The sequence below is a fragment of the Tachyglossus aculeatus genome, chromosome 14, assembly GCF_015852505.1.
Source record: "Tachyglossus aculeatus isolate mTacAcu1 chromosome 14, mTacAcu1.pri, whole genome shotgun sequence".
NCBI lineage: Eukaryota > Metazoa > Chordata > Mammalia > Monotremata > Tachyglossidae > Tachyglossus > Tachyglossus aculeatus.
The window spans coordinates 52,626,559-52,649,342 of record NC_052079.1 but is presented as its reverse complement, the minus strand read 5'-3'; the positions used below and the strand labels follow the sequence as shown (position 1 = coordinate 52,649,342).

Genomic DNA, 22,784 nt, shown 5'->3' with positions numbered 1-22,784 from the left:
TGCTATTGATGGGAATATCAACAATTCTATTTCTAGTGATGCTATTGATGCCTGTCCACTGGTTCTGTTCCGTTGTCCATCTCCCCCCTCCTAGCCTGTGAGCCCGTTGTTGGGTGGGGACTGTCTCTTTCTGTGTCCAAATTGGTCTTTCCAAGCGCTCAGTCCAGTGCTCTGCGCACAGTCAGCGCTCAATCAATACGATTGAATGAATACCTACAATTCTATTTATATATAGTGATGCTACTGATGGCTGCCTACTGGTTCTGTTCTGTTGTCCATCTGCCCCCTCCTAGCCTGTGAGCCCGTTGTTGGGTCGGGACTGTCTCTGCGTCCAAATTGGACTTGCCAAGCGCTCAGTCCAGTGCCCTGCGCACAGTCAGTGCTCAATCAATATGATTGAATGAATATCTACAATTCTATTTTTATATAGTGATGCTATTGATGGAATTCTATTTCTAATGATGCTATTGATGCCTGTCCACTGGTTCTATTCCGTTGTCCATCTCCCCCCTCCTAGCCTGGGAGCCCGTTGTTGGGTCGGGACTGTCCAACTTGGACTTCCCAAGCGCTCAGTCCACTGCCCTGCACCCAGTCAGGGCTCAATCAATGGGATTGAATAAGGCAATGGAAGGCCGGGTTAAAGCAGCTTGGAGGGTGAGGTAAGAAGTAGTTCCGGCTCCCCCCTCCCCTTGGAGGAGGGACCGGATCACCGGGGTGGGGGAGGAGGAAGAGATCCGTGCGCAGGGTTGCTAAGGGTGAAACTTTTCATTTACTTTGCTCACTTGGAGCCGGGGCCAGGGCTGCTCGGCCCAAGACCGGCTGCAGTCGGAGGGGACCTTCCCCACCCCCCCCTTTCCTCTCCTTCCCTAACCCCCTCTTCAACCTTAGCACCCCCCTTTCTTCCTCCGCCATCACATTCTCTCCCCCCACCCCCCTTTTCATCTCATCTTCTCCTGGGGGGAGAACCTCCCTACTCCAAACGAATCCCCCCCCACCAGAATCCGACTCGAAATCCAAGAGGGGGAGAAAAAAAATATTTTTTTTTTTTAAAAAAAGGCCACCATCCCCACCACCGTCTCCGAGGCTGGACCCCGCTGGGTGAAGAAGAGGAAGAAGGCACCCCCTCCTCCGCCCCCCAGGAAGCACCCTGGAAGGAGAAGCCGCCCCCCACTCGCCTGCCCTGGGGGTGAGGAGGCAGAAGTGAGTTGTGAAGGCCTTGGCCGGCTTTTTAGGAGGGGTGGGGGGCTCCCACAGGGCCCCTTTGGCCCCCTTCCTCTGCCTTTTTTTCTCTCTCTCCCAGCCCCCCCTTTCCCCATTCTCAATTCTCCCCACCCTTTCTAGTAAACTCCGAATTTAGCCTTATTTATCATCATCCCCTGTGAGCCCACTGTTGGGTAGGGGCTGTCTCTGTATGTTGCCAATTTGTACTTCCCAAGCGCTTAGTACAGTGCTCTGCACATAGTAAGCGCTCAATAAATACGATTGATGATGATGATCCCCTTCCCTGCAAAACGCAACCCTTCCAAGCTGTGATCCGCAGGAAAAAAAGGGGGGATTCCCCTCCCCAGTCACCCGGGAGAAAATGCAGGGAAGGTGGGGAGGGAATGGGCAGCCAGGCCTCGTTTCCAGGCCCCCTCCCTGCCCAGGTGGGGGGTCGTCTGTTGGCTTCACTGTGACCAGTTGGGTTTCCTCTACGGGGGTCCCATGGGCGAGGGGGGGGCAAATGGGAAGCAAAATCCGTCCTAGAGCGGGGGGGAAAAAGGGGGAGCCATGGCAGCCCGACGGTCGCAACGCCCAGAAACACCATTTTGTTTTGGCTTCCTAATTCTTCCTCGACTTTTAAAGCCAGAAGTCAGCGAGCATCTCCCCCCCCTCCACGTCGAGGTGTTGGTCTGAGCCTCAGTTTCCCCCTCCCCCCTCCCCTCCCAACCCCCCGGATCCTGGCGTTGGGGGCAGGGTCCGGATGGTGTCCCTGACAGGGAGGCTCGTCCTTGACCAGAGGGAAGGAGGTGGAGGAGCCGGTGAGAGGGAAGGGGGATGCGTTTTATTCTTCCAGATTTCCCCTTTTCCCAGCCTCATCCCGGCTCTCGGCTCCCAACCGGCAGAGCAGGTGTCTGCAGGGCGGCGGGGGTGGATGATAAGGGGGTGGAGGGTGGGCCTTCTGATGTTTTTTCCCCTCTTCCCGAGCCCCGTAGGCCCAGCTGAGGTTTGATATAGCAGAGGAGGGGGGGGAAAAAGACAAAACAAAAAAAAAAAACAAAACCTCTGCGGCTCTCTCTGGGTCGCCCCCTCCCCCTCCTCTAGTGAAGGGGAAAGAAATCTGTGTGGGAGGAAGGATTAGGAAGATTTAACAACCGGGAAGAAGCTGCGATGAGGCTTTTACTCAGTCCGCCGGCGGGGCTGGTGGGAGGAGATTTTATTAGAGCCTTATTGTGCAGTTGGGAGAGAAGGGAGGGGGAGATCGGGGGTGTCAGATGTATATTTTTTTTCCTGAAGGGGTGGGATAAACCAGACTAGGCCTCCGGGCCCCTCCCCACTTCCCAGTGCATAGGGGAAGGGGGTTGGATTTCCCTAAAGGGGATCCGAGTTGGAAGGCTTGGGCTGAGCAAGGGTCAGGCCTGTCACCCTAGGCCCGGGATTAAGGGTGTCCTATTACTCCGGGCCGGACTTGGGTTGCTTGGAGGACGCCTCCAGGGCCGGGGGTTGGTGACAGAAGAGGGAGAGTTGAAGGAAAAGTGAGGGAGGATGTAAGCCTGCAAAAAAAACCCCTCTCCTAATTCATTCAATCGTATTTATTGAGCGCTTACTGTGTGCGGAGCACTGGACTGAGCGCTTGGTTAGTCCAAGTTGGCAACATTCATTCATTCAGTCGTATTTATTGAGCGCTTACTGTGTGCGGGGCACCGGACTAAGCGCTTGGGAAGTCCAAGTTGGCAACATTCATTCATTCAATCGTATTTATTGAGAGTTTGCTGTGTGCGGAGCACCGGACTAAGCGCTTGGGAAGTCCAAGTTGGCAACATTCATTCATTCAATCGTATTTATTGAGAGTTTGCTGTGTGCGGAGCACCGGACTAAGCGCTTGGGAAGTCCAAGTTGGCAACATTCATTCATTCAATCGTATTTATTGAGAGTTTACTGTGTGCAGAGCACCGGACTAAGCGCTTGGGAAGTCCAAGTTGGCAACATTCATTCATTCAATCGTATTTATTGAGAGTTTACTGTGTGCAGAGCACCGGACTAAGCGCTTGGGAAGTCCAAGTTGGCAACATTCATTCATTCAATCGTATTTATTGAGAGTTTACTGTGTGCAGAGCACCGGACTAAGCGCTTGGGAAGTCCAAGTTGGCAACATTCATTCATTCATTCAGTCGTGTTTATTGAGCGCTTACTGTGTGCAGAGCACTGGACTAAGTGCTTGGGAAGTCCAAGTTGGCAACATTCATTCATTCAGTCGTATTTATTGAGCGCTTACTGTGTGCAGAGCACTGGACTAAGTGCTTGGGAAGTCCAAGTTGGCAACATTCATTCATTGAGTCGTATTTATTGAGCGCTTACTGTGTGCAGAGCACTGGACTGAGCGCTTGGGAAGTCCAAGTTGGCAACATATAGAGATGGTTCCTACCCAGCAGCGGGCTCACAGACTAGAAAGGGCATTTCCCTGCCCCCATATCGTGGTTTTCTCTTATTTTCACACAATGTGTTTCAAGCCACCGGTCCCCGGGACGAGTGGCCCGAACCAGGGTATTCTGGGAGGGCCTTGGTTTTCAATCAATCAGTTGTATTTATTGAGCACTTACTGTGTGCAGAGCACTGTACTAAGCGCTTGGGAAGTACAAGTTGGCAACATATAGAGACAGTCCCTATCCAACAGTGGGCTCACAGTCTAAAATGGGGAGACAGAGAACAAAACCAAGGAAAGTGAGGCCTACCCCTGAAACTCCCCCATTTTGGAGAGAAGGGATTCGAAACCAATATGTTAATATGTTCTCTGTCTCCCCCTTCTAGACTGTGAGCCCACTGTTGGGTAGGGACCGTCTCTAGATGTTGCCCACTTGGACTTCCCAAGCGCTTAGTACAGTGCTCTTGCACAGAGTAAGCGCTCAATAAATACGATTGAATGAATGAAACTACGTTGAGGAGTCATTGGGGTAGATTTTAGGCGTCTGCCTGCCCCGGCCTAGTAAAAGCGGGGGCGAAAATGGGGGTGGCTCCTGGCAGGTCTACGCGTTACATAAAATGTACTGAGGGATTGCATTGAGCAATTGATGGGCGGGGGGGGAGGAGGGACGAGGATCAGCCACGGCGCATGTGCGTTGGAAACTTTTCTCCCTCCTGCCACTCCCCCCCCCCCCGCCTCGCTGTACTGGGCGTGCGCGGGGCGTCCGGGCTCGAGCTGCCGCGGGGCTTGTCGGGAAATGTAGTGCGGAGGGGAAAGTAGGTCACTTTCAGGGGGCCCGGATCGGGGACTACAGTTCCCATGGTGCGCCGCGCGCGACGCCTCCTCACTCCCATTTTCTTTCATTCATTCATTCAATCGTATGTATTGAACGCTTACTGTGTGCAGAGCACTGTACTAAGCGCTTGGGAAGTACAAGTTGGCAACATATAGAGACCCAATAGTGGGCTCACAGTCTAGCTTCTAGACTTTGAGCTCTCTTCCTCCCTTCAAGGCCCTACTGAGAGTGCACCTCCTCCAGGAGGCCTTCCCACACTGAGCCCCCTCCTTCCTCTCCCCCTCCTCCCCCTCTCCATCCCCACCGCCTTACCTCCTTCCCTTCCCCACAGCACCTGTATATATGTATATATGTTTGTACAGATTTATTTATTTTACTTTTACATATCTATTCTATTTATTTTATTTTGTTCCCTCCTTCCTCTCCCCCTCGTCCCCCCTCCATCCCCACCACCTTACCTCCTTCCCTTCCCCACAGCACCTGTATATATGTATATATGTTTGTACAGATTTATTTATTTATTTTACTTTTACAAATCTATTTTATTTTGTTCCCTCCTTCCTCTCCCCCTCGTCCCCCTCTCCATCCCCACTGCCTTACCTCCTTCCCTTCCCCACAGCACCTGTATATATGTATATATGTTTCTACATATTTATTACTCTTTATTTTACTTGTACATATCTATTCAATTTATTTTATTTTGTTAATATGTTTGGTTTTGTTCTCCGTCTCCCCCTTCTAGACTGTGAGCCCACTGTTGGGTAGGGACTGTCTCTATATGTTGCCAGCTTGTACTTCCCAAGCGCTTAGTACAGTGCTTTGCACACAGTAAGCGCTCAATAAATACGATTGATTGATTGATTGGACTTCCCAAGCGCTTAGTACGGGGCTCTGCACACAGTAAGCGCTCAATAAATACTATTGATTGGACTTCCCAAGCGCTCAGTCCGGTGCTCTGCACACAGTAAGCTCTCAATAAATACGATTGAATGAATGAATAGAAGACTGTGAGCCCACTGTTGGGTAGGGACTATTTTGCCCTGGTGTTTTGCAGAAATTTCCCTGGCCGAGCTGGGAAAGCATTGCCCTCGACGGGCCTAGGGGCAGAAGGCATCCCACTGCCCTCTGAGGCACCCCACCTCCCAAAAAAAGATCTGCCCTCGGTCCTCATCCTTCTTTTGGGTTTAGGGGCCTTCCCTGTCTTACCCAGCCCCAAGGAGGAACACTGCCTTACCAATCTCTTACTAATCTCAGATATTATTATTATTATTATTATTATTATTATTATTATTATTATTATTATTATTATTCTGCTCATAGAAAAGCAGCATGGCCCAGTGGAAAGAGCCCGGGCTTTGGAGTCAGAGGTCATGGGTTCAAATCCCCCTCCCCACCCCCCTGCCTTTCCTTCTTCCCCTCCCCACAGCACCTGTATATATGCTTGTACGTATTTATTACACTATTTCTTTTACTAGTACATATTTATTCTGTTTATTTTATTTTGTTAATATGTTTTGTTTTGTTGCCTGTCTCCCCCCTTCTAGACTGTGAGCCCGCTGTTGGGTAGGGACCGTCTCTGTATGTTGTCAACTTGTACTTCCCAAGCACTTAGCACAGTGCTGTGCACACTAAGCGCTCAATAAATACGATTGGATGAATGAATGAGTGAATGAAAGAAGCAGCGTGGCTCAGTGGAAAGAGCAGGGGCTTTGGAGTCAGAGGTCATGGGTTCAAATCCCAGCTCCGCCAATTGTTCGTCTCTATATGTTGCCAACTTGCACTTCCCAAGTGCTTAGTACAGTGCTGTGCACACAGTAAGCGCTCAATAAATATGATTGAATGAATGAATGAAAGAAGCAGTCTGGCTCAGTGGGAAGAGCAGGGGCTTTGGAGTCAGAGGTCGTGGGTTCAAATCCCGGCTCCGCCAATTATCCGTCTCTATATGTTGCCAAATTGTACTTGCCAAGTGCTTAGTACAGTGCTCTGCACACAGTAAGCACTCAGTAAATACGCTTGAATGAATAAATACGATTGAATGAATGAATTGTCAGCCGTGTGACTTTGGGCAAGTCACTTCACTTCTCTGGGCCTCAGTTCCCTCATCTGTAAATTGGGGATGAAGACTGGGAGCCCCCCGTGGGACAACCTGATCACCTTGTAACCTCCCCAGCGCTTAGAACAGTGATTTGCACATAGTAAGCGCTTAATAAATACCATTATTATTATTATTACCACTTTGGAGGTCACTTAGGAAAAGAGCCAGAAACGTGGGCAGGAGGGTGCAAAGTCATCAGCTTGGCTCCAGAGTACAGAGTGTCTGGATGCGGGGCTGTGGGCTGTGGGCTGTGGGCGGGTCTTTTAGACTGTGAGCCCACTGTTGGGTAGGGACTGTCTCTATATGTTGCCAATTTGTACTTCCCAAGCGCTTAGTACAGTGCTCTGCACATAGTAAGCGCTCAATAAATACAATTGATGATGATGATGATGATGTGGGCGCCCAGCCACTAGAAATGGCATCCCCGGCACTTTGGGGGAAGAAATGCTTTTCGGCCTGCGCCCCGCCAATATGCTCAGGCTGCTTCTAACTACTCTTTGTTTAAAGCAAAACTTCTTTATTGCCCTCTCATTCATTCACTCATTCAATCATATTTATGGAGCGCTTACTGTGTGCAGAGCACTGTACTAAGCGCTTGGGAAGTCCAAGTTGGCAACATCTAGAGACGGTCCCTACCCAACAGCGGGCTCCCAGTCTAGAAGACTCTCACGGAGCACGGGACTGTCGGTGGCCCGAGGTGGCTTTCGATGTTTTGGATTTTCTTTTTTTCCCCTTCCCCGATTTTAATTGCTTGATATATTGTTTTTCAGGCCAGCCTTAACTTAAGGATGGTTTGGTATTCAGCCAAAGGCCAGAAAAATTAGTTTCCCTCTCCTCGTTTTCATCTTTCTCTCCCTTTGAAAAGTAAACCTGACTCCTAAATGCCAGAGAGAAAGCCCAACAAGGGATCTTAGAGAAGCAGCGTGGTTCAGTGGAAAGAGCCCGGGCTTTGGAGTCGGAGGTCATGGGTTCGAATCCCAGCTCCACCACAAGTCTGTTGTGTGACCTTGGGCAAGTCACTTAACTTCTCTGAGCCTCAGTTACCTCATCTGTAAAAATGGGATTAAGACTGTGAGCCCCACGTGGGACAACTTGATCACATTGCATACCCCCCAGCGCTTAGAACAGTGCTTTGCACATAGTAAGCGCTTAACAAATGCCATCATTATTATTATTATTATTTCTCTGAGGTGGGGTGCAGCTTTGCTGCATGTTTCCTCAATGTAGTCCTCTCCAGCTGTCCCCTAGAAACCTCTCATTTCCCTCTTATTTTCCCTCCAGTCCCCGGGGCCCACAGTGTGCCCATGGAAGAGATTTTACTGCAGTTGCACAAATTCATTCATTCAATCGTATTTATTGAGCGCTTACTGTGTGCAGAGCACTGTACTAAGCGCTTGGAAAGTCCAAGTTGGCAGCGTATAGAGACGGTCCCTACCCATCAGTGGGCTCACAGTCTAGAAGGGGGAGACAGAGAACAGAAACAAAACATATTAGACTGTGAGCCCACCTTTTAGACTGCGAGCCCACTCTTTTAGACTGTGAGCCCACTGTTGGGTAGGGACTGTCTCTATATGTTGCCAACTTGGACTTCCCAAGCGCTTAGTACAGTGCTCTGCACACAGTAAGCGCTCAATAAATACGATCGATTGATAGTAACAAAATAAAATAAATAGAATAAATATGTACCAATAAAATAAATAAATCCGGGCTCCTCCAGAGTTGGCATCCTGCATTTGTGCATGGTGTCGGTGCCAGGAAGCAGGCTGGCGGATGAGGATTCCTCCTGGAATTCGGCTTGCGTTAATAACCAGGCTGCTCCCACCAGCCTCCCTGCCCTTATCCTGTTCCAAAGGTGCATCCGAGCCTTGTAATAAGCCCGTCACCTCAGCTCTTAAATTTTAGAAGAAAAATGCTGTCAAAGGAACCTTCACGTATGTGCTGATTAAAGGTGATTTACCTGTTTGTCATAATCCCTCAGCAGAAGCCCGAAACAGAATTCCTTTGTCCTAGGACACGTTTGATTCCTCTTTCTAATTCCACTTCACATCACTCCTCCGTTGCTTATCACGGAGTTGCTTCAGAACGGCAGACCTTTGGGAAGTGCAGTCAGGAATTCGGGTAGCTGTCGGATTTGGGGTTGATTTCGCTTAGAAGGATCATCTCTGTCTCCCCCTTTTAGACTGTGAGCCCACTGTTGGGTAGGGACTGTCCCTATATGTTGCCAGCTTTTACTTCCCAAGCGCTTAGTACAGTGCTCTGCACACAGTAAGCGCTCAATAAATACGATTGATGGATTGATTGATCTGAGCTGTAGCCAACCGGATTCAGAAGAGCAAATAAAGCTACCCAGGCTCATCACTTCCTGAAGCAGGAGCCTGTGGCTACGTGGTGTTGGTTCTAATTCCGTCGTATTTATTGAGCGCTTACTGTGTGCAGAGCACTCTTACTAAGCGCTTACTACAAATCACACGAGTCCACCGTTCTAGAATGTGGACACCACCGATCCTCTCACCCTTTGTCCCTTGATAATAATCATCATCATCATCATCAATCATATTTATTGAGTGCTTACTATGTGCAGAGCACTGTACTAAGCGCTTGGGAAGTACAAATTGGCAACATATAGAGACAGTCCCCACCCAACAGTGGGCTCACAGTCTAAAAGGGGGAGACAGAGAACAAAACCAAACATACTAACAAAATAAAATAAATAGGATAGATATGTACAAGTAAAATAAATAAATAAATAGAGTAATAAATATGTACAAAATAATAATAATGATGGTATTTGTTAAGCGCTTACTATGTGCAAAGCACTGTTCTGAGCGCTGGGGAGGTCGCAGGGTTGTCCCACGGGAGGCTCACAGTTTTAATCCCCATTTTACAGATGAGGTACCCGAGGCACAGAGACTTGCCCAAAGCCACACAGCTGACAGTTGGCGGAGCAGGGATCTGAACCCATGACCTCTGACCCCAAAGCCCGGGCTCTTTCCAGTGAGCCACGCTGCTTCTCCTTAAGTTGCTCGAAGCTAAAATGAAAAGCCAGTCCTCGTAGAGGAGAAGGAGGCCATTCCAGATACGCCAGCTGTACCCACTCCTCCCATCCTGGCATATTTTTTTTTTTTTGCAGGCCCCCACCCTGCAACCATCTGGCCTGGCCTGTTCTCTAGCGTGCGTGCCTAGATGGCTGTGCTCACTTCCTTATTTGTGCAGCATCCCTGAGGTAAAAGTTGATTTTTGCAGCCTCTGCAGCTTCTGTTGCACAGAATGTCGAGGCCGGGCATGGAGCGATTCCTGGACCGGTTGGATGGGAGGGGGGTTGATTTCCCAGTGACTGAAGCCAGTTGTTAAAATTAGGCCCGCGGTGGCAGCTTAATTGGTGGCCAAACGCAAGAGAGCCAAACAGCTTCTCTTCTTTCCCCCAGAGCCCCCGGGGTCTGGATGGATTGACCTTCGGCCTCTCAACCCTGCGCTTTGGGACAGCTTAACTTGCCCAAGGCCATTTTTAAACACCAGTCCGTGACTCGGGGGCCAGAGCTGGCCGGCTGCTCGCGGAGGAGATCGTTTCTCGTCTCCAGAGGAGACCCCGTGCTAACAACTTCTTCTCCGGCTCCAAAGAATTGGCCCCTTCCTCTAGTGACACCAGCCTTCGACTTTTCCCCACAAAGCCCAGCCGCGCCGTTTGGTGGATTCAGGTCACTTTGAGTTGCTTGTGGCTGAGAACGGAGCTGACTGGAGACTGCGGCCGTCTGAGGGTCCCCAGCGCTTAGAACAGTTCTTTGCACATAGTAAGCGCTTAACAAATGCCATTATTATTATTATTTTTATCTGGAGGTCCTCTCATTGCCCTCTCTCAGCCCCCTGCCCGTCTAGAAACCCCAAGTCCTCTGGGTGGCTGTTGTAATGACCACGGACTAGGTAGTTTCGGGGGATGTGGAAGGAGCGGGTATAAATATGGCTAATTCCAGCAATAGAGTCCAGGAAGAGCAATTTAGGACTCAGTCTTAATTGGAGGACGATTTCCTCCCTTACCCGTCCCCGGGTAGTCTCTCTTGGGAAGCCTGTTTTCCAGCCACAAGACCGGGGGCCTGTCCTCGCCTGCCTTGCCGGTGGCCAAAGACACCTTACGCACCTGGGACAAGACTCAGGACTCGGCTTGTTTGGATGTCAGGATGGGAAGGAGAGGAGGGGTGAAGTGGCCGGGAGGTGGGTCCTAGGGAAGAAAGGGCGGAGAGGTTGGCTTGAGTGTGAGGGTGGAGGAAATGGGGGGAGTGTAGTGCAATCTGAGGAGCAGGGATATTGAGGCACTTAGAAGGCGTGGGTGATGGCTACCGTGATCGGCCCAGTGGCGCAGAGGCGTTTTTCCCGGCATCCAACCTGTAGCCTCCCAGTTATTCGTACCGAACCCATAGGATATATGTGACTGACTTGGGATTCTCCAGGGGTCTCCCCCTCTCCCCCGGCAAGTAAACAGAGACTGGGCCTGCTCCATTTTTAGCCTTCAGCCTACCCCCACTGGAGGTCAGCCAGAAAGAAGCCTTCCCTGCCCCAGATGGCCTCCCGTAGGCCGGTGCTAACTGCCTCGCCCCGAGAGCCAAGAGGCTCCCAGGATCGCGGCCCATCAGCCGGCCGCTCGCAGCCGCGTCCTCTGGGAACGGGATTGGAGAGCGGAAGGGTGGTCCCCGGGATTCTCGTCACCTCTCGTATTCTCTGTCCCGGGGAAGAGAGTCCCGCCTGGGCCTGGAAATCGATCTGCCTGACCTCCAGGCCGCCTCCGGAGAGTCAGCCCCCAAAATAGCTCCCTCTCCCAGGCTACCTCATTCTCTGGAGACTTTATAAATACCGGGGATCCTCCTCCCGGCCAGGTGGGCGGCAAGGACGAGCCCTGGAGAGAGCTGGGCACGGCCCCCCAACTCCGGGGTGGGGAGGGACTGAGCCCCTTCCTTCCTCTCCCCCTCGTCCCCCTCTCCATCCCCCCATCTTACCTCCTTCCCTTCCCCACAACACCTGTATATATGTATATATGTTTGTACATATTTATTACTCTATTTATTTATTTTACTTGTACATATCTATTCTATTTATTTTATTTTGTTAGTATGTTTGGTTTTGTTCTCTGTCTCCCCTTTTAGACTGTGAGCCCACTGTTGGGTAGGGACTGTCTCTATATATTGCCAATTTGTACTTCCCAAGCGCTTAGAACGGTGCTGTGCACATAGTAAGCGCTCAATAAATACGATTGATGATGATGATGATGATGAGGGAAGCCACCGCGACGGCTGGGAAGGCTCCAGCCAAAGGTTGGCTCCCCGGAGCTGATCGCATGTCACCGACACGCCTTTCGACCTTCCCAGGCCAGATGATGTGGTCCCGGGCCTCAAGGCGTCCGTGTCACTGAGAATCCGAGATCGCCCTGAGCCGTGGAGACGCACCCCCGCCTCCCTTACTGGGGGAAGATGGGGAGACCTCTCTGAAGGCTCATTTAACTAATTAATGGTTATGGCTCGGCTCCCCGTGACCTGGTTTATTTTCTTAGGAGTCTTTCGAATCTAAGTTAAAAGCCTCGGCTGCCCCATGGTGTCCCATGGTGTCGAATGTATACATGCGTGTGAATGCGGGCGCATCCGGTGCCAACTTCGGGGGGGACGGACGACTGTGGGGCGGCTTCTGCCTCAACCCCCCAATTAAAAAAAACTGGCCACGCCACTTCCTGCTGAGTGGACTGGAAGCCACGCTCTGTCCCTTTCTTATCTGAGGGTGGAAAATCCGGATCTCGCCGTCCTGTCCAGGTGTGTTGGACGGATTGGGGTCCGAGCTGGCCCAAGCTGTGGAGCGTCCCTTGGCGCTGCTGATGTCGGGGGGCTCGAGCTACTTGGGGGGCTCCCTTTGGCGATCCCTCAGACCCGGTCCCTAGTCTCCAAATGGCCAAATCCCTCAGCGGGGCCAGCAGAAAGAGCCCGGGCTTGGGAGTCGGGAGAGCTGGGTCCTAATCCCGGCTCTGCCGCCACATGGCTGGCCGCTTAACTTCTCCGTGCCTCAGTTTCCTCACCCGTAAAATGGGGATGAACTATCTGTTCTCCACCCCGCCTTAGCCTGTGAGTCCCACGCGGGGTGGAGACTTGACATCCATCCACATGTTTTGTTTTGTTGTCTGTCTCCCCCTTCTAGACTGTGAGCCCGTCGTTGGGTAGGGACCATCTCTAGATGTTGCCGACTTGTACTTCCCAAGCGCTTAGTACAGTGCTGTGCACACAGTAAGCGCTCAATAAATACGATTGAATGAACGAATGTGCCCAATCCGATTGTAATATTTCTGCCCCAGCGCTTAACCCTTAATAAGCGCTTCACAGGTACCTCAGTCGTAGTGTTATTCTCCAGTCTCTCTCCCCCTTCTAGACCGTGAGCCCGTCGTTGGGTAGGGACCGTCTCTAGATGTTGCCGACTTGGACTTCCCAAGCGCTTAGCACGGTGCTCTGCACACAGTAAGCACTCAATAAATACGATTGAATGAACGAATGTGCCCAATCCGATTGAAATATTTCTGCCCCAGCGCTTAGTCCTTAATAAGCGCTTCACAGGTACCTCAGTCGTAGTGTTATTCTCCAGTCTCTCTCCCCCTTCCAGACCGTGAGCCCGTTGTTGGGTAGGGACCGTCTCTAGATGTTGCCGACTTGTACTTCCCAAGCGCTTAGCACGGTGCCCTGCACACAGTAAGCGCTCAATAAGTACGATTGAATGAACGAATGTGCCCAATCCGATTGAAATATTTCTGCCCCAGCACTGTCCAACAGGTACCTCAGTCGTAGTGTTATCGTCCAGATGATCGAAGCCCCGCTACAGCGTTGCTGGGCTTGTTGCTGTTCCGTGCGCTTCCGGTCAGGTGCCTGGTTTAACCCGTACTCATTCTTGGCTCTTGTCTCCTCTCCCGTCTCTGTCCTTTCTCCCCTTCCACCCCTCCTCCTCCAAATCTGGGACTCTCTCCCTCTCCTCTCCATCCCCACCCCGCTTTTCAAACCTTTCTATTTCCTCAGAACCGTTGGGAGCCCCACCCCGTCCACGCGTGCGTCGCCCGCCGCCCCCGCCCCGCGCTCTCCCGCGCTCGGCCGCCCGGGCAGGGACCATGCATCTGGAGATCAAAGTTGCCCTGAATTTCATCATCTCCTACCTGTACAACAAGCTGCCCCGCCGGCGGGCCGACCTGTTCGGGGAAGAGCTGGAGCGGCTGCTGAAGAAGAAGTACGAGGGCCACTGGTACCCTGAGCGGCCCCTGAAGGGCTCGGGCTACCGCTGCGTCCACATCGGGGAGACGGTGGACCCGGTGGTCGAGCTGGCGGCCAAGCGCAGCGGCCTGGCGGTGGAGGACGTGCGGGCCAACGTGCCCGAGGAGCTGAGCGTCTGGATCGACCCCTTCGAGGTCTCCTACCAGATCGGCGAGAAGGGGGCCGTCAAGGTCCTCTACCTGGACGACAGCGAGGGCTGCAGCTCGGCCGAGCTGGACAAGGAGATCAAGAGCAGCTTCAACCCCGACGCCCAGGTGTTCGTGCCCATCGGCAGCCAGGACAACTCCCTGTCCAACTCGCCGTCCCCGTCCTTCGCCCGCTCGCCCAGCCCCACGTTCATCCCGCGCTCCGCCCAGCCCATCACCTTCACCACCGCCTCCTTTGCCGCCACCAAGTTCGGCTCCACCAAGATGAAGAAGGGCGGCGGCGGTGGCGGCGGGGCGGGCGGCGGCGGGGCGGGGGGCGGGCCGGGCGGCCCCCCGCCGCCGGCCCCCCCAGCCCCGCCTGGCCCGCTCTCCCACCAACGGCCTGCTGAAGCACAAGGGCCTCTCCCTGTCTATGCATTCTCTGAACTTCATCGGGGGCGGCGGCCCGGCCCCCCAGTCCCAGCTGTCCCCCAACGCCAAGGAGTTCGTCTTCAGCGGCGGCTCCCCCGGCATCTTCTTCGACGGCGCCGACCCCCAGCCCGCCGTCGCGGCCCACGGCGGCGGCGGCGGCGGCGGCGGCGGAGCCGGGTTCGACGTGGCCCAGGTCTTCGGCGGCGGCGCCGCCAACGGCCTCTTCCTGGAGAAGTCGCCCTTCGTGGAGGGACTGAGCTACAACCTGAACGCCATGCAGTACCCCAACCAGCCCTTCCAGCCCGTCGTCCTGGCCAACTGACCGGGCCCCCGCCCCCCCCCCCCCCCCCCCCCCGGGGAAACGGCGGGGAAGAGGAAAGGAAAAACGAGAAATAGAGAAAACGATTTCCAATCTTCTCACTCTGGCTTCTTGGAAAAGAGACCCAGCCCGGGCGCCCAACGCCCCTGAAGCACTGAATCGTGTGTGTTTTAGCCCGGGCCCCCCTCCCCGACTTGCCTCCCTCCCTCTTCCCCTCCCGCCCCCCCCCACCCCGCCTGTCTCTGAAAGATTTCGTTGGTTTTTTGGGTTTGATTTTTGTTTAGCTTTTTTCCTTAACATCTTTACTTAGCGGCTTCTTGTTGTGCTGAGAAACTCACATTTGGACCTTACGGCTCCCGCCTCTGCCGCGCCCCGGGCCTTCTCCGCCTGACTGGTCTGGAGGGGCCGGGGCCGGGGTGGGGGGGTCTGTCGGTCCGGGTGCCGGGAGAGGGGAGGGTCTTCTAGCTACATGGAGGGGTGTGGGGGGGTAGGAAGCCCCCACCCCCTTTCCGCCGACTGCCTCCTGCTTCGACAAGCAGCTCCCGCCACCCTCCTCCCCACCCCAAAATTCAACCTGAAACCTGCATGGATTTTACGTATGCCATCTGCCGGGACTCACCCCTCTTCCAGGGTTGGTTGGGAGGAAATCCCAGCTGTCTTTCCCGGTTCCCCCTTCTCCAGAGAGAAACACTCCCCCCTCCCCTCACCGTGCCCTTCCCCAGCAGCTGAATTATGAGGGGAAACCATAGCACTTTGTTAGGTTAAATGGTCCCGTTGGCACCCACGCGCCACCCCCATCTCTGTTCCCCGCTCTGAAATCCCTCCCCTGTGGCCCCCCCAGCTCTTTGAGGTCCTTCCCCCAGGGGCTCGGAGAGTCAGACCCCCGCGGTCCATCTCAGGTGACCCCGGGCCCCGGGGGCCGCCCTCTGTCCAGAGGACTTCGAGCGGGGGAAGCCACGTGCCTGGACGCGACCACTGTGTTGTCTTTCTGGGTGGCAAACCGCCCTCCCGCCCCCGATGACTCGGGTGAGTGGCGGCCCGGGCGTAGCGTCCCTGGGCCGTGCCCACGTCGGGGCAGGGGGTGGGAGGGCGGAGGCCCGGCGGGGAGGGGTGAAGCGTCGAGGGGGAGCTGGGTTCTGGTTTCGGAAAGGCGGGGGTGACGATCTGCACTTTTGTTTCTGAGTGTCTGACCAAAAAAAAAAAAAAAAAAATATCCGCGGGGAGGGGGGCTGAAGGTGCGGACGGCCCGTCCCCCATTGCACAGGAGAGACTGGTCCAGGGGGCCGGGTGGGGAGGTGGGGGGGTCTCAGGCTGCGCTTCTGCGGGGCAGCAGGGAGGGACTGAAACTTGAATTCAGAATTACGCTGTGTCGGTCTGTGTGTGTCCGTGTCCCTCTCTGTCTCCATGTCCATCTTTGTGTCCGTCATCTTTATATGTCTGTATCCCTCGCTATCTCCGTGTCCATCTTTGTGTCCGTCTGGGTGTCTCCGTCTCTTGGTCCATCTCTGTTTCTCTCTCTCCTCGCCACCCCATACCCTGACCCAAAGCTGCTCAGCCCTGCCTGTCCCCCCAAGGTTGGGCAGAGACTAAGGTGCCCCCGTCGGGGCCCACGGGCGCTGGGGGACACCCCACTCCTCTCGCCCTCCCCACGACGCCCCCGGTAGTGCCCTGGGAGCAGGCCTGAGCTGGGGGCCGCCGGACACATCAGCTCTACCTCCCTGATTTGGCCCGGCGCCCCGGCTTCTCCGCCCCGCTGTCACCCTGCCCTCCCCGGGGTGACCCGATCCCCCGGGTGACAGCCCGGCTCCCCCCAAAGCTGCTGTTTGTGGAAGCTTGGCTACTGCCTTACGCTGTGCCCAGCGCGCCTGCAGGGACAGAGACCCCGAGACAGGGACAGAGATGGGGAGACGGGGACAGAGAGATGATGGGGAGACAGGGCGGAGAGTGGCCCCGGAGGGTCTCGGACAAGGAAAAACTGTGCTTCAGAAGAGCGTCTTCAGGGCTGGGACCCCCCACCCCGACCAGATTCGGTCTCTTTCTCAGACCTAGGCGCTCGGCTTTGGATTTTATTTTAATTTTTTTTTTTTTTTGAAAGAACCTGCACTAATTTACCTGGTTTCGTAGGAGAACTTTTTTTGTTTCATTTTTTACATTTTTTTGGTGTCCGTTTGTATCGAATGATTTGCTACCTTTGTAAAATGTAAGAGGTATATATAATATATGTATATTTCTAACGTAAAAAAAAATGGTAATTTTTTCTTTTCGAGATTTTTTCTTAAAAAGAGGAGAGAAACAAAAAAGTATTTTTTCAGGAAAAAAAACTAAAAAAAAAAGAGGAGAAGAAACCCTTTTATCCCCCTCTTCCCCAGTCCTCTCCCACCACCCCTCCTCTCCCAGAGTAAATCCACAGGTCTTGAAAAGAAGGGAAACTTTTTGGCCAGAAGGGTATATTTTTCTCATCGCCGGGGGTGGGGGGGGTGGTGGGCTACAGAGCCCCTCTAGCTTCGTCCGACCCCAGGGAAGGAAGGGGAACTTGAGGGGAAACTAGGGGCTTGGGGGAGCCGGTCCGTTTTTGTTTTTTGTTTTTTGTTTTTTTGTTTCTTTTTTTTTTTTTCCTTTAGTGAAGGAGGAATACAATCAAGTTTTGTATTCAGAATGTCGTGCAATATTTTGGAATGGGACATTGGCGTGTTTAGAGATTTAGTTTAAAAACAAAACAAAAAAAAATATTGATCAAATCTGTACAGTTTCTATTGTTCCAGATTTTTTTAAGTTTGTATTAAAAGCATGATATATAATAGCCTTTTCCCTGGTACCACGTTGTTTTGCTTTGGGGGGGGCTGGAAGCGGGCGGAGAGAGGGGGGAAAAGGGCCGAGGGCTCGGGTTTGAGGCCTGAGGGGGACCGGGCCTCGGACCGGTTGGCTGACGGGCCGGTCGGGAGTGAGGGAGTTTGGGGGTGCCGGGAGGAGGGAGTGGGGGGTCCGTCCTTTCTTCCCAAGGAGGAAATCCACTCCTCCCAGCTCCGGAGTGACGTGAGATTGCCCCCCATCGCCTTCCCATCGTGCCTTTGCTGCTGACTGTAGCTTCCCATCCTGCTTCAGCTGTTTCCAGGAGATCAATCAATCGTATTTATTGAGCACTTACTGTGTGCAGAGCACTGGACTAAGCGCTTGGGAAGTGCAAGTCCAGCCCCTGCCACCGGTTCCCAGAGCGGCCGCCCAGGCGGGCTTGGGAAATTCACAAGGATTCAGAGGCGAGGCCCTTCGCCCGTCGGTCTACCCTGAGCGGTTGGCAGGAGCGTCCCTGGAGCGGGCGGTGGTGGCATTTGTTCCCGGGCGGCCTTGGATCTTCCCCTGGGTGAGGCTCGGAGTCCTCTCCCGGAGTCCCAGGATGATAATTGTGGTATTTAAGCGCCGAGGTAGATATAAGATCATCGGGATGGACACAGTCCCCGTCCCACATGGGACTCACTGTCTTAATCCCCATTTTACAGATGAGGTCATTCATTCATATTTATTGAGCGCTTACTGTGTGCAGAGCACTGGACTAAGCGCTTGGGAAGTACAAGTTGGCAACATATAGAGACGGTCCCTACCCAACAGTGGGCCAGGAGGGGCTCAGCAACTTACCACCCAATCATTATTATTAGAATTATTATTGTATTTGTTAAGCTCTTGCTATGCATCAGGTGCTTGACTAAACTCTGGGGTCTTCTAGACTGTGAGCCCACTGTTGGGTAGGGACCGTCTCTATATGTTGCCAACTTGGACTTCCTAAGCGCTCAGTACAGTGCTCTGCACACAGTAAGCGCTCAATAAATACAATTGAATGAATGAATGGGGTGGATACAAGCAGATCGGTTTGGACACAGTCCCTGTCAATCAATCAATCAATCAATCAATCGTATTTATTGAGCGCTTACTATGTGCAGAGCACTGTACTAAGCGCTTGGGAAGTACAAATTGGCATCACATAGAGACAGTCCCTACCCAACAGTGGGCTCACAGTCTAAAAGGGGGGAGACAAAGAACAGAACCAAACATACCAACAAAATAAAATAAGTAGGATAGAAATGTACAAGTAAAATAAATAAATAGAGTAATAAATATGTACAACCATATATACATATATACAGGTGCTGTGGGGAAGGGAAGGAGGTAAGACGGGGGGGATGGGGAGGGGGACGAGGGGGAGAGGAAAGAAGGGGCTCAGTCTGGGAAGGCCTCCTGGAGGAGGTGAGCTCTCAGCAGGGCCTTGAAGGGAGGAGACTGTCCCATGTGGGGCTCACAGTCTCAATCCCCATTTTACAAGTGAGGAAACTGAGGCACAGAGAAGTGACGAGACTTGCCCAAGGTCACACAGCAGACAGTGGTGGAGCCGGGATTAGAACCCATGACCTGAGTCCCAGGCCCATGCTCTATTCCCTACGCCATGCTGCTTCTCAATCCATCAATGGTATTTATTGAGCGCTTACTGTATGAAGAGCAATGCAATAATAATAATGGGATTTGTTAAGAACTTACTATGTGCCACGTACTGTTCTAAGTGCTGGGGTAGGTATAAGGTCATCAGGTTGTCCCGTGTGGGGTTCACAGTCTTAAACCCCATTTTCCAGATGAGGTAACTGAGGCACAGAGAAATGAAGTGGCTTGCCCAAGGTCACACAGCGGACGAGTGGTGGAGCTGGGATTTAGAAGCCATGTGTGTATATATATATATATATATATATATGTATACATATATATATATATGTATACATATACATATATATAGATCTATATATGTATAGTACAGTGCTCTGCGTGTAGTAAGCGCTCAATAAATATGATTGATGATGATATATATAGATATACATAGAAGCTATGTATATATGTTTGTACATATTTATTACTCTATTTTATTTGTAAATACTTATTCTATTTATTTTATTTTTGTTAATATGTTTTGTTTTGTTCTCTGTCTCCCCCTTCTAGACTGTGAGCCCACTGGTGGGTAGGGACTGTCTCTAGATGTTTGCCAACTTGGACTTCCCAAGCGCTTAGTACAGTGCTCTGCACACAGTAAGTGCTCAATAAATACGATCGAATGAATGAATGTCCTCTGACTCCCAAGCCTGGGCTCTTATAATAATAATAATAATAATGATAATAATAATAATACTTGTTACTTACTAAATGCTGGGGAGACCCACTCTCCCCCGGGCCCAGGAAGGTCTGGGGAAGCTGCCCAGCTGAAGAAGCGGTGTGGCTCAGTGGAAAGAGCCCGGGCTTTGGAGTCAGAGGTCGTGGGTTCAAATCCCGGCTCCGCCAACTGTCAGCCGTGTGACTTTGGGCAAGTCACTTCTCTGGGCCTCAGTTCCCTCATGGGTAAAATGGGGATGAAGACTGCGAGACCCCCGTGGGCCAACCCGATCACCTTGTCACCTCCCCAGGGCTTAGAACAGTGCTTTGCACATAGTAAGCGCTTAATAAATGTCATCAAAATTATAATTATTACAAGCAAATCGGGTTGGGCACAGACCCTGTCCCACTTGGGACTCACAATCTTTGCACATAGTAAGAGCTTACTAAATGCCATTATTATTATTATTATTATCTGTCGGCCTCTGCGTCGGTCTCTGTGGTGGTTCGAGAGGTGGAAGGTCAGCCCGCGGGATGCCCAGGAATTGAGGAAACTCCCAGGCTCCGATGGAGGGTCCGGGTGTTGGTGGTCACGAATTCCCAGCCCCCGGCCCGTGCCTGGCTGTGTCAGCAGAGGCCCGAAACCAACAATTCCCTGCCTCAGGGTGGGGCCCCTGGCCTGGGCTGGGGCCAGGCGCCATGGAAATAATAATAATAATAATAATAATAATAATAATAATAATAATAATAATAATAATAATTGGCATTTGTTAAGCGCTTACTATATTCAAAGCACTGTTCTAAGCGCTGGGGAGGATACAGGGTGATCAGGTTGTCCCACGTGGGGCTCACAGTCTTAATCCCCATTTTACAGATGAGGGAACTGAGGCCCAGAGAAGTGAAGTGACTTGCCCAAGATCACACAGCAGACATGTGGCGGAGTCGGGATTTGAACAATCTGACTCCAAAGCCCGTGCTGTTGCTGTGCACGCAGTAAGCGGAAATGGGTATCCGGGGGGCCGAGATTGGGCTTCCACCACCTTCAGGGCCATCCTGGAGAGGTGGGCCTTCCCCAGCCGCAGTGTGGTCATTCTCGCCACCGTGGCCCGGGCCGGGGATGCCCAAGCGTGGGAGAGGGCGGGCAGGGAGCCCCGCAGGCTTGCTTGGCACGGGCCCGAAACCACCACCGGGTTACTCCAGGAATTCCCGGAGTGAGTCACCCCAGAGACAGGGGCGGTTCCGGCCGAGCCTCCCTGTTGGCCGCCCTCCAGGGCTCCTCTGGGCCCCGACCGGCCTACCGGCTGGCCCTTGGCTCTCCTCTGTGCCCGGCCTGGTAGCCGTCCCCACGTCTCAATCAATCAATCGTATTTATTGAGCGCTTACTGTGTGCAGAGCACTGGACTAAGCGCTTGGGAAGTACAAGTCGGCAACATCTAGAGACGGTTCCTACCCAACAGTGGGCTCACAGTCTAGAAGAGGGCTCACGTCTCCTCTGTGCCCGGCCTGGTAGCCGTCCCCACGTCTCAATCAATCAATCGTATTTATTGAGCGCTTACTGTGTGCAGAGCACTGGACTAAGCGCTTAGGAAGTACAAGTCGGCAACATATAGAGACGGTCCCTACCCAACAGTGGGCTCACAGTCTAAAAGAGGGCTCATGTCTCCTCTGTGCCAGCCAACCAACGCTGTTTCCAACATGAATCAGACCTCCGGGGAAGCGTGGGATGGCTGAGGCCTATGGCCTGGGCTGGGGCATAATAATAATAATAATAATAATAATAATAATAATAATAATAATAATAATAATAATAACAACAACAATAACAATAACAATAACAATAATAATATTGGCATTTGTTAAGCGCTTACTATGAGCAAAGCACTGTTCTAAGTGCTGGGGGGGATACAAAGGGATCAGGGGGAAGCGTGGGATGGCTGAGGCCTATGGCCTGGGCTGGGGTATTATTATAATAATAATAATATTAGCATTTGTTAAGCGCTTACTATGTGCAAAGCACTGTTCTAAGCGCTGGGGGGGATACAAAGGGATCAGGGGGAAGCGTGGGATGGCTGAGGCCTATGGCCTGGGCTGGGGCATTATAATAATAATAATATTGGCATTTGTTAAGCGCTCACTATGTGCAAAGCACTGTTCTAAGCTCTGGGGGGGATACAAAGGGATCGGGGGAAGCGTGGGATGACTGAGGCCTATGGTCTGGGCTGGGGCATTATAATAATAATAATATTGGCATTTGTTAAGCGCTTACTATGTGCAAAGCACTGTACAAAGGGATCAGGTTGTCCCACGTGGGGTTCACAGTCTTAATTAATGATGGCATTTAATCTTTAGTCTTAATCTTTAGTCTTTAGTCTTTAATAATAACAATAATGATGGCGTTTGTTAAGCGCTCACTATGTGCAAAGCCCTGTTCTAAGCGCTGGGGGGGATACAGAGGGATCGGGGGAAGCGTGGGATGGCTGAGGCCTATGGTCTGGGCTGGGGCATTATAATAATAATATTATTGGCATTTGTTAAGCGCTTACTATGTGCAAAGCACTGTACAAAGGGATCAGGTTGTCCCACGTGGGGTTCACAATCTTAATTAATGATGGCATTTAATCTTAAGTCTTAATCTTTAGTCTTTAGTCTTTAATAATAATAATAATGATGGCATTTGTTAAGCACTCACTATGTGCAAAGCACTGTTCTAAGCACTGGGGGGGATACAAAGGGATCGGGGGAAGCGTGGGATGGCTGAGGCCTATGGTCTGGGCTGGGGCATTATAATAATAATATTATTGGCATTTGTTAAGCGCTTACTATGTGCAAAGCACTGTACAAAGGGATCAGGTTGTCCCACGTGGGGTTCACAGTCTTAATTAATGATGGCATTTAATCTTAAGTCTTAATCTTTAGTCTTTAGTCTTTAATAATAATAATAATGATGGCATTTGT

The 22,784-nt window shown here is 52.0% G+C and overlaps 1 protein-coding gene across 1 annotated transcript; it reads left to right on the top strand.

The window, feature by feature from the left end:
* The first annotated feature begins 809 nt into the window (after window positions 1-809).
* On the top strand, window positions 810-14,729 carry TOB2 (transducer of ERBB2, 2). The gene is given in 3 exon segments (XM_038756937.1): window positions 810-1,200; window positions 13,584-14,320; window positions 14,322-14,729. Coding segments are annotated over 2 exon segments (1,038 nt in total). The 5' UTR covers window positions 810-1,200; window positions 13,584-13,672; the 3' UTR covers window positions 14,712-14,729.
* The last annotated feature ends 8,055 nt before the right edge of the window (window positions 14,730-22,784 follow it).